This window comes from Rhynchophorus ferrugineus, unplaced genomic scaffold (genome assembly GCF_030347505.1).
Source record: "Rhynchophorus ferrugineus isolate W39M unplaced genomic scaffold, kcgeb_rfMv2 rfM2, whole genome shotgun sequence".
NCBI lineage: Eukaryota > Metazoa > Arthropoda > Insecta > Coleoptera > Curculionidae > Rhynchophorus > Rhynchophorus ferrugineus.
Window position 1 is genome coordinate 78975662 of NW_027472581.1, and position 12004 is coordinate 78987665.

The 12004-nt window shown below is 35.6% G+C and overlaps 1 protein-coding gene across 2 annotated transcripts in view; it reads left to right on the forward strand.

The window, feature by feature from the left end:
• crp (transcription factor cropped) overlaps positions 1 to 10653 on the forward strand; it is a 109592-nt gene extending 98939 nt beyond the window's left edge. For both annotated transcript variants that reach the window (XM_076396348.1, XM_076396349.1), the window contains exons 3-7: positions 5675 to 5861; positions 5921 to 6096; positions 6153 to 6522; positions 6576 to 6766; positions 7575 to 10653. In XM_076396348.1, coding sequence (XP_076252463.1) covers positions 5675 to 5861; positions 5921 to 6096; positions 6153 to 6522; positions 6576 to 6766; positions 7575 to 7583 — 933 coding nt within the window. In that variant the 3' untranslated portion in view covers positions 7584 to 10653. The remainder of the gene's footprint in view (positions 1 to 5674; positions 5862 to 5920; positions 6097 to 6152; positions 6523 to 6575; positions 6767 to 7574) is intronic.
• The last annotated feature ends 1351 nt before the right edge of the window (positions 10654 to 12004 follow it).

Below are 12004 nucleotides of genomic sequence, written 5' to 3' on the forward strand. Positions count from 1 at the left end.
GACAAGGCTATTTATGGACGTCGATTTCAGGTAAGTTCACCAGATGGTCCTGTCGTTCTCATTGTCAACAACCTGGAGAGCTCGAAAGACCTCTCGTACCTGCAAGGCGACGCCCAACAAAAACGGAAGGAACGCCAGACATCTGCATATAAGCAGGCAGCAGATGTTGTTCCCCACTGCTGATAAATCGCGTCGATTTCCATGATGGCATCACCAATGAAGCATAGTACAAAATACGATGTAACATAAATATTAAGAAATGCGTTGACTATAATATTACAGATTTTTTCAATAATATACACTCATTTTGTTCTTATGAAAAAACTGTGATAAGATAGGGCTTGAACAAATAATCAACGTTTACGTTTGATAACAATTCTGTACATTCCATGAATGGAGATTTTTTATTTGCATAAAAGAGGTGTGATAATATGTCTAAAATGTAAGTAATAAACATGTAAATATGCTAAAAGTATGTTTAAAATGTGACAATTAAGTTAAAATGTATAACGCAAAGCATCAGTATTATAAGAAAAATATACAAGTAAAAATCAAAAGGAAAATGTTAATAGGAACATTTTATACTACGCTAAAACTAATGAAGAAGATAGGTGATAAATCACTCTGAATATCACAAACTAGCTGGACAGCTTTCTGCAAAAGAACTTAGGACCAAATCACTGCATATATTCTAACAAATACTTATATCAAGTAGTCAGAAATATAATATATTTTTAAAATAAGGAAAAATTATATAAAGATCAAATAATCTCCATCCGACTGTTGTTGAATTGATAACATGAAATGATCATGATTTAATTCCATTTTTGGAATAATACTTTATTTTTTGAAGTGTCGTAATAATGATGTAATAAAGCAAAATATAAGATCACTTTTCCTATGAGTATACATAACTTTTTTGTCAACTTATTCTCATGGATTTTTTAACATCAATATCACAGTGTAGGGATAATACTTTTTTTCTATAACATTGATATATTAGTCCACTCTTGCATTTATTTATTCGTGGATTCATTACATTATATAAAAAGTAAAATACACCATACCACCATGTAATAAAAAATACTTTCTACAAGTCATGCCGGACTTCATCCAATCAATCACTTCCATCTTGGTTTACCCTTTTCTTTTGGGTCCTGTTTCGATCCTGTTATATATTTCCAACTTCTTTCTGATCGCTTCTCTACTTCTACTACAAACACCCATTTTCCTTTTTATCTACTTCCATTTCTTTCTCAATATCATAATTTATTTTTATACATGTTCTCGGTTATTGTTGTTGGTCTCAGTGCGTGCCCATACAATATAAATTAAAAGTAATCTTATTTTTAAACGAAGAAATCAAAATTTTGAACACTATATCCTGTTAAATACAATTGCAAACAAGATGTTCGGTACATTCGAAACTGAAACGAACTATCAGGCACAACCAAACTATTTAATAATAACGCCGATATAATTACCCCGCAAAAAAACCTAAACAAACCGGACTGCGATTTAACCGCGCTTGGAACGCGCTCGACTATAAAATTGGCCGGCTCCGTCTCTCTCTGTCTTGTTCCTAGTTTCGTACGCGGTAAAAAAGATTCGAAAATCTAAACGTTGAGCGAAAATCTACCACATGACATTACCGAATAACAGCTGATTTAGCTGATACGGTGTCAAGTGGGCGCCAAACTGCTGCGACGCCATTTCGCCAGCTATTCAAGGTCAACCGTGTTTTCTGCGACGGCATATCATTTTTCGACTGCGAACTGCATGCGGCTCTACCGATTCCTTTAGGTAACGCCGCCGTTTCAAGCCTGCAAACTACGTTCTATTGGTTGCATCAAACAATTAAAATTCTGTTTTATTTTTAACCATTATTATTATATTAATAGGCGCCGATCGAGAATTTTGCATGCATAATTCATACGCAAACATAATGGCACGGTTATTAACAAAGTTGACTCAATGCTGTTTCTAAAAATATTTTGTTCCCTTTGATTCTATTAATTATTGGGTTAAAACCCCATATAATTATGATTTACTGAATATGAATATTTTATTGTATTAGGTGTAAAATTTTCAGGGTTTATGTTTTGTTGAATATCAAATCAAAGGGTATTTATCTCGAGTTCGGAAACACATTTTCTAATGCACCTCGTAACGGCGGGACGATATGACTTCCCGTTGATGCCGAAATCCGGCAACCGCGCACCGACTCACCAATTGCAACCGGAGTGGGTTGCCCCTTCCCGCATGCCTACCGGTCGGTATTTTTCTGTTCCACGTTGCCTGGCAACCGCTCGACAGAAGTTGAATGTGCGCATAGCGACCTCGGTTCCGGATTCCGCCGTCCACGGCGTGGGGTAGCAGCACCTATCAATCCGGCGAAGCGTCTTGGCGCTCCGTTGCCAGATCCGTTGTACGGAAGTATGTTTTAATGAAAAATACTTTCATCGCTAGTATTTATTTTCCTACTTTTTTAGGAGTTTTAAGTAATTTGAATACGAATTAGTGTGTAGGTTCATCGATGAAAACAAAAGGGTTTATTGTCACATGTATTAGATGGAACGTCATTAAACAGGTACAAGTCCAAACAAGATGGCATTCACCATTTGTCAGATGTCAACTAATGCAATTAGGAAGTTTATCTTACATTGTCATTTCGTCTTTCTGGTTATTCAGAAAATATTGGAGAAAATGTGTGGCTAAAGTTCCAAATCAGTAGTTCCACTTTAAAGATTTATAAACCTGGCAACGCTGTTGTTGCCTAGGTTACCCTACGTCTATTTTTAGATGGCCAAAAGCGCGCGCTGCTTTTCGCTCTCTCATTTTCATCTGTGCATCCGCGTCTTCTCTCTTTGTCGCACGCGGCGCTTGGTAAAGAGCAGAAAAAAAAACGTTACGATTAGAGACGGACGACAAGGAGCGATGTAGTAGTAGTAGTAGTATTGTGGTACGATACAAAATTATTGAAGCGGCCTTACGCTGGCGCGGCGCAGAATACGTTTATCTAGAAATCATCTGTTTTTAAAAGAGAGCGCGACAGAGACGGAGCAGCGGCCTGCTACGGTGTTGCGCCGGGACCGGGGGATTTAAGCGAGGAATGTGGAGAATGTCGTCGATTGGTCAGGGATTGAGAGAATGCGGCATTGGAAAACTGCCGGTTATCCTTTGACCGTTCAAAGCGCACTTTTGCAACTATTGAAGAGTGGCCATGCTGTTGTCTTCATTCTCTGTTGACCTCTCTTTTTCGATGTTACATCGACATTTATTATTGTAACTCGGCTTCATTATTGAATCTAAATATATTACATCATTAGTAATTGTAACCATAGCGTGGACATCGTAATCTTCTGGAAGTCCACCCTAAAACATCACAGAAATAAAAATAATAGTATGTTTTTCTACCTAGGTAAAAATATTTACATTACCAAACTATCAAAAATAAAATTATAAGAAATCAAAACAATATTATATCCCTGCATTGCGACTATATAATATGAACATAACCTTGACATATTAACTAGGCATAACCTAACACAATAGAAATTAAATTGTGTCATATAGAACCAACTGTTAGGGTGACAATCTTATCATTTTTGAGGATTTTATTTTTAACAATGATAGTGTTTAGAAATCAAAAAGAATTAGCAAATTTGTTGATGAGAAAAATCATCATGAATATATCTAATAATTGTTTTTTATATAAACTCTTCGAGTTTCTTTCTTGGATAATTTATTTTTGAAAATAGCACGTCAGATGTAAATTAAATTGTAACCGCTTTCAATATTATACATAGTGTCTGTTAAAGATGTCCCTGGATTTTTTAACTGTGAATGTGAAAGCATTATTATTAATACCCTATTTTACGACTATTGTAAAGATTACTACAAATAAGGTATGAAGATGAGGATAAGTTATGAGTGGCTACGTAATAATAAAATTTTAAGCAACAAGTGGTACTAAATTTTGCACTCTTTAAATATTATAAATTAAAAAAAACTATTGATTTAGGTGTTTTTTATTGGACTACAATTAATTTGATAGGACCAGACGTAGCTCAAATAATACTAAAATGGTAGCATAAAATGGTATTTTTTAGTAATGAGTTAGTAATGAGACTCTGGCTATCACCAGGGCATTTCCATAGGTAACTTTGCGAACTAGATCCCATTGGCGGAATTGTCAGAATTTTTAAAACCTATGTTTCTTTAATAATTATAATTCTTTATATTGCTCAAAATTTTAAAAATAAATAAACAGAGAAAATATGACGATGAGAATTAGGTTTCAAAACCGATATAAAAATCTATAAATATATTTTTTTACTAGTTGATTGCACAAAATATTCAATTCGAACTGGAATATACAATTAAAAAATATATTTTTAATATATTTTTAAAAATATACATTTTTTGGTGTACTTATAATGTTGATGTTTTTCTGTCTTTTGAACAAATAAATTCATAATTAAGGACATGTTAGATGCTTACCAACAAAGGATTAACACAACTGGGAATGACAACGCTTAATGCACACAACGCATTATTTAATCAAAAGTTAATATGATTCCGAGGTACTAAAAGAAAAACTGTTCCAGGAAACCTTCCCCTTCTAAATCAACAACAAAAATCGCGGTTTTTTCTTAGATGCTCCTATTGTAGTGTAACTTGAAAAACGTTTTTAATATCAGTGTAATTCGAATCATTGATGGAAACACTTACAGTCAGTTTTGTCAACGATTCGATCGCAAAATGGAATTGCATTGGAAAGCAGTCGAACAGCTTATTCAGCAAGCTACTGTTGAACATGCAAACTAATGATACTGTAACTTGCGACCTTTCGAGGAAGTTTGCGAGTGTTAAAAGCAAAGCAATCTGATCCTAAATTGATTAATTGAATGGTTAATGCATAATGATACAAAAGCAGAATGAAAAAGTTATTGCAGGCATAGACAAAAATAGACGTAAACATTTTAATGCTTGAATTCCAATAATAATAGGTATTTAGAATAAATGAATGTTAAGATATGTTAGCATAGAACTAATTAAAAAACAATTACTCTAAACCAATTAATGTAATGGTTTTGGCGGAACCAACTTGGCCAATTGTGCAACACAATCAAGGGACTCTCAATCAATCGCCTTGCAATGTAGAAACACAACGTTCATTGGTCCAATAGCAACGATTTGCTAGGAATTGTAATCGATTGACGTGTTATAATTGAATGCAGCTTAATTTCGTCCAACTTCATTCCACTTTACATTACTTGTCAGTTTCATTTGCTTGTATGTATCTTTGATTTGCAGCATTGCGAGTTCTGTAACCAAAGTTAGTACGTTTAATTGCTGGCATTTTAAAGAACCATATTCAAATGAAAATAAAAAATTGACTCCTGTAATGTTTCTGTTTAACCATATATATATATATATATCTTAGTCTATCAAAATTGGATAAACGTTCAGATCGAATGAATTGTGCACTAAGAAATTAATAAATACATTTATTGATCGATATATGCTGACTGATGCAGCTGTTAAACATTTGTCATGCTATCACATGGCCAAGTTTAAACACTGGTTAAGTTTTCTTACATATTCAATTTTTTTGCGCAAGGAGTAATAGGGATTCATTTATTCTAATATCTGTATCTATTCTTTTCAGGCGGCTATTCTCCAACAAACAGCAGAATACATTTACTCATTGGAACAAGAAAAAACTCGACTCTTATCACAGAACTGTCAGTTGAAGCGGTTGGTCGGGCAGCATGAGGGAGGGGAACTGCCGCCAAAGAAGCGAATGAAACCTGAACTTATTTTACCCACCATATCGGCTGAGTCGGCTGACGAAGGTATTAATGTTTTAATTTTATATTTGTATTCCTTTTATTTAATGATGCTTTCGTTGTAGGTTTAGGGTCTATGTCACCAGAACCGGTGAAACTTATAACAGTGACAGTGAATAATCCAAACAATAGTGAATCTCCTGCAGAGTTGAAGCAGGCTTTGGACCAGGAAAGGAATATGCGGATGGTGCTTGAAGACCAAGTACGACAGCTCGAACAACAGCTGTTTCAACAGCAACAGGTATTTGTTAAATCTCGACAACTATTGAAACGTTTTCTATTTGAACAACTTTACAGACTGTGCAGTCCACGCAAATCCAATTCATTACCACCGAAGAGACTGAGAACATCGCCGGGCTTCAACTAGTGGCTCCAGATAGTCTTCCTGTGGGACATACGCAAACGGTCGTTTGTTCACCGCCGACTTCAAGATGTTCTAGTCCTGAGCCCGCTTTGACCACGGTAACAATGGAGCAAAGGCTACCGAGCGTCTTGGAAGCCGCTATCAAGGCGGAGCCCAAGGTGGAGGTGGAACGATTGCCCTCGCCGAATAATAACGCCAACGCTGGAGTCCACGAAGAAATGTCGGGTGCACGACTTTATGCCGTGAGCAATACATCCAGACAAAATCTAGAGACGATTGTCGAGGCTATTAGGCATCTTGAAGGTACGCCATTTCGTATTCGAGTACGCGACAAATTGGCATTAGTATAATTGCAGGTGATCATATGTTCGGCGATGAACCAGCGCTTGGAGCTTCGGTAACGGTAACCACAACTCCCGCAACTCAGGAAGCGCCGTTAGCTCTAACCACCCGCACTATTAATTCTGATGGCGCTTTTGTGGAGTATAGCGCCGCCACAGTTCAACAACATCAACAGTCTCGACCGGGCGTTATTGTAGTTAAGCAGGTATATTATATTAAAGAATAATGTTATTAGATGTGAATGAAAAAGTCATCTATATAGTAAGTTAATTATGTCTAAATAGATTGGGACGAAAAACCATTTTTCGCTTAACACATTCGCTGTGTCTGGTTAAGAAAACCAGAAGATGAAGTGGAAACATTCACGCCCGGTAGGCGTCCTTTAACACTATAGTAAATAAATGGTTGGCGCCACCGTGGCGCCAGACGCCTCGAATTTGTTTGCAAATAGTCATTTCTTTCATAAATTTTGGTTCAATGAAATGATTATTTTCAGCCTTAGAATATTGACAACATGTCTACCTTAGGTTGATATCGCATTTGAGGAATTTTTACCGCTTTCTTTTCTGTTTATGTCTCATCCCCAGAATCCTTTTGGTCAAATTGTTGCTTTAAAGACAGGTGAACTGCGTTCTTTTGCTCTAACATTCGATGTTCAATTGTGATACACTTTTAAATAAATGTTGGCTATATCCTAAAAACCGATGAGGTTGATGTAATAACTCGCTGACAATCTTATTTATTCATTCATCAAAACTAACAATGAAGCATAGTAATTTCAACTATTTTTTAAATTTATGAAGCAAACGACTTATTACTTCTTAACAATTATAATTATATCTGGGTATACTATTTTTAGTACAAATATTGTAAACATTCCAAACAAAAATACGTTAACAAAATACAATGATTGATAGTATGAAAAAAAAACGATGTTACTTGTTCCTTGCTGATATTTATAGTTGTTAAATTGCTTTTTCTGTTGTAATCAATTTTCGTGTTCTATTTTTCAGGCTTCGTGATCGAATATAATCCGTTTCGCCAAGATGCGTTCTTGCCAAAGCCGAAACCCGACAGTTGGCTCCAATCATCTGGCGACAGAACTAGATGAATGAACATCCAGAGGCGATCGATGTTGCGGCAGTACTAATTCGCAGATGCCGTCGATCACACCACACCACCACCACCACCACCACCATCAATAATAACAGGCCGACCTCGGATTGTGTCAAAATTGTTCAGTTCCCATCATCGTTTCGTTGAAGATAATAGCAACCGTCACCATTCTCATAGCCTTAAACTTGATGATGCGCCGCTCGATTTGACCGTGTCCAAGCCTTGCGTCTGCTTTATGGGACTCGGCGTCAGCGCCAAATCCCGATAATCCAGACCCATTACTGCACGAGCAGACCACCTAAATTACTTATAGCATCGCCGTTTCGGGACTAAGATTTTTGTCGACGGTGAAGTATGTCATTCTGAGTAATCGTATCGTTGGGTAATTATTTCAATACTGAGTTATTTAGGTGGTCGATTGTAGAATGAGACACGAGCCAAAGACTGACATTATTTGTTTGATTTTTGTAATAAAGCAAAAAGTTATATATATATAGTATATATATATATATATATATATACATACATACATATATACATATACATATATATATATATATATATATATATATATATATATATATATATATATATATATATGTGCATATAAGAATATATTTACGAATACTAAAAGATAGTATGGTAGAGAGATAGTCCGAAGATTGAACATGACGATTTTTTATTTTATTATTTTGTTACTTAAAATGGTCGAAAGTTTCTTTTATATTGAAACGCCAAAAATATATATTTATCTCTGGTAATATTAAAGAGATACGTTATAAGAAGTTTAGTGAATTCTCTGTTCCTTCTGTACATAGAATATTTAATTTTTGTTCTTAGGATAGACATTATGGAGGCGCGGTGATTGGGCCTCCCTGTTTAGTATTAGTTTTCGTACGTTTTTTTTTTTTTTTTTTAATTATTATTTCTGCAACTCATAATGTGCCAGATCCTTGTTCCCTTTTGTAGTAATTTATTTTAGTTTAGACGATTATATATTGTACATTCCGTGTAAAACGTATTAAAGTGCAGCATAATGCATTGTTTAGAGTATCGAAGGATCCTAGTACCAGAATGCCAAAATTGATACATGATATCTGATATCTGTGATGCAACTAACGATATTGTGTAAGAAGTTTCGAATGATATTGAATCTGTGTGTTTCTTCGTTTTAATTTCGGTTATGTTTGTCCCTCAAAATTTTCTTTATCGACGGCACAGTATGGGTTGTCTTCACTGTCACTGTTGTTTTATATGTTTCTCTCTAAGGCTCTATATTTTCCCAAGGTGGCCCTTAAAAACTATATTTAGTTTTGTATGATTGGACACAACAGATCTAGGCAATATTTCTTCCCAATGCTCTTCGTAAATTTCAGTCGCGGCGACGATGACACGCGAAGACTAACGCGAAGGTAACGGCACCATTTAAATAGTTTATACTTTTTAAATACACGTGTCCGTTATTTTAGTATGTCTTCACGATCGATCGCCACTATTACCTTGCCAAAGACAATTTCAAACAAAAATTGCAGGAAAAAACTGCTAGTTAGTAAAACTGATTTTAAGTGCCATCTAGCGACATGGGTGTATATATAACATTGAAATAGTAAATTTGGTATACGCGAACTATGAAGTTTTAAGAATATAGAAGTTGTTTTCCGTTGAATGTAGTAGTATTGTAGTTGACAGTTTTTATTAGTAGCGTTACCACTTTGTCGTAGTGCTTTGTATGATGAAGATGGGTCATGATGAAAAAATAGCATAGAATGACCGTGGACATGTTTAGGTTAAATTTTCTCCCCCATCCTTATTACAATATGTAAATATCTTGGACACAATTTCGGCTTAAAATAAACAATATCCATTCTCCATCTGAGATCCACCTCGTTCAGAACGACGGTGACTCTTCGATGGTAACTCTAGAAAATTATCCTACGTTTGGTAAATGCATTTTTTTCAAATATTGTGTGGAAAATGTTTAGACTAATCAATATAGTAAAAATTCGCGAAAATATCCATAGTATTTCCGGTTTGGTTATTTGGAACGGACGCATAATGGATACTTTTTATGTCTTAACGTGGATATAGGACAATTTGGAGACGCTGCCTCTCGGAGTAGCTAAATATGTACTGAAACCTAGTTTGAGCCTGTTCGATGCGTCGTGCTGTAGGAAAATTATTGTTCAATAGAATAGAAGTAAGGAATAAGAGAAGTTTATGATTTGATGGTTAAGGCATCGACACAGGGCCAAACGGGTTTTTTTTTTATTGAACCTAGTTTGGACCTGTTTGATACGTCGTGCTGTAGGTAAATTATTGTTCAATAGAAGTAAGGAATAGTGGAAGTTTATGACTTGATGGTTAAGGCATTAAGATAGGACCATGCGGGTTTTTTAGTGAATCACAGTTGGCCAGGCAGCGTCTCCGCCAAGATTACGAAAAGGCAATAGGAGCTATTTTGTACGCCTGTTTTTTAGAGGAATATGTTACACGACATCAACCGCGACTTAGCTTCGGTTACAGTGGAGTTCATGTCACATTAACTATTCCCAAATATTACATAAGCAATTATATTGTTGATCGTTATTCTACTAAATTGCCTTTTCTTCCGCGCTCGGTTTCAGCAAGCCCTTTTTTAAACCGCCAGATTTAAAACCGTAAAGTACGTGTCATCTTTTGTTTTCATTGGTGTATATTAGCAAATAGATTTTTTTTTGTAAAATTTACATGGATCTGTGGAATTCTTTGTCGTCCTCACCTCTATATGTTATACAAATATTGTACAAATTACTATTTTATTTTGTTTTTACTTTTCACGTACCAGTTACGGAACGAGGCGTGGTACTACGTTTATATATTTATGTATTTGACATTTACTAGGCGGATTAATCTTTTGAGAAATTGTGCTTTTCGAAGACATGTTTATGTTTCGCTTGTAATCAGTCTGGAAGATTTAATAAAACCTTTAAGATGTCAGACGTTGTCTTTTATTTTTTATTATCACAAACACCTTTACATGGTTTCCCAAAATAATGTGTAATATTTTTTGTTTTAATATCTCGCTCTCAACTGAATTGACTTTTCATAATGGACCTGAAATAATATATTAAAGCAAATATTTTCTTTTAGTTTAATAGCTTTTTTTTTCTTATTCCTTGATGACCAGCTAGAATCAAATGGTCTTCTGTTTGCGGGCGACAGAGACCCTGGGTTACGACTGGGATTGTCATAGTTGGTTTATTACCGAGGTTTGTGGATGGGTAGGGATTTGGAACACTTGGAGTAGTTCAAGTTGTTTCTCAGAGACATACCTGTACTACACCTGTGCTGCGTAAAGGCAGACTGGGCGGACTAGCATTTTGTAGGCAGACTGGACGGACAGAGTCGCTTTCTGGGAGATTGGGAATTTACTTTTTCTGCAGAGGAGTGGAAATAGTAGGCTGTACACGTCATTGCCTTTGTAAACAGCGTGCTGTATTTGAACTGACCATTGGAATCTGCGGTCGAACTGGAGAGCGAGGTATGAAACTTTCTGAAGCTAGGGGATAGGGACTTTATCAATTTGGAGACGATAGGCGAGGAACTCCTTCTTGCGGTGGAACAGAATAGCCTAAGTTTTGCTCTGGTTTATCTGCAGCCGCCAGAATTTGTACTACGCAATCGCCTGGTTCAGCTGGACTTGAAGTCTGTCATGAATAGCTTCGGAACTATAACCAGTTGTCGAAAAAGCAGTATCATCTGCATAAAAAGCTCTGTGGGAAAGTTTATGGAGGGAGAAATCAGCCATATAGAAGGTTGAATAGGGTTGAGGCTAATGGAGCACTTTGCGGGACTCCTGCAGAAAACATTTTTACGAGAGGAGACAGCGTCACCGATCCTCGCTTGAAAGGACCTACCATCCAAGTATGAATCTAACAGGGACATTGGCTCATTCGGTAGACCATGCTGTTTCGCTTTGAATATTAGACCGTGGTGCCATACCTGATCGAAAGCTTTGGAGACATCTAAAAAGATGGCTCCAGTTTTTCAACCTTTTCTTAATGCCTGTTGGATTGTTTAGTAGATGATTCAGAAATATTAAAACTTTGTAGCCATCTTAAATTAATTTTATAGTTTCAAAATTTTTTATACCAGCAAAAATCGATAAATGTTAAAAAAAAGAATATGGCCAATTTTTAACAATTAATAATTTCATATTTATTTTATATCCAAATTTTGCAGAAATAAATATGTATATTCAAATATTATAAAATTTCTGTTTATATAATAAATACGTTATAATTATTGTACATTATGTGCTAAAGAAAATTTGTTTTATTTAAAAAGT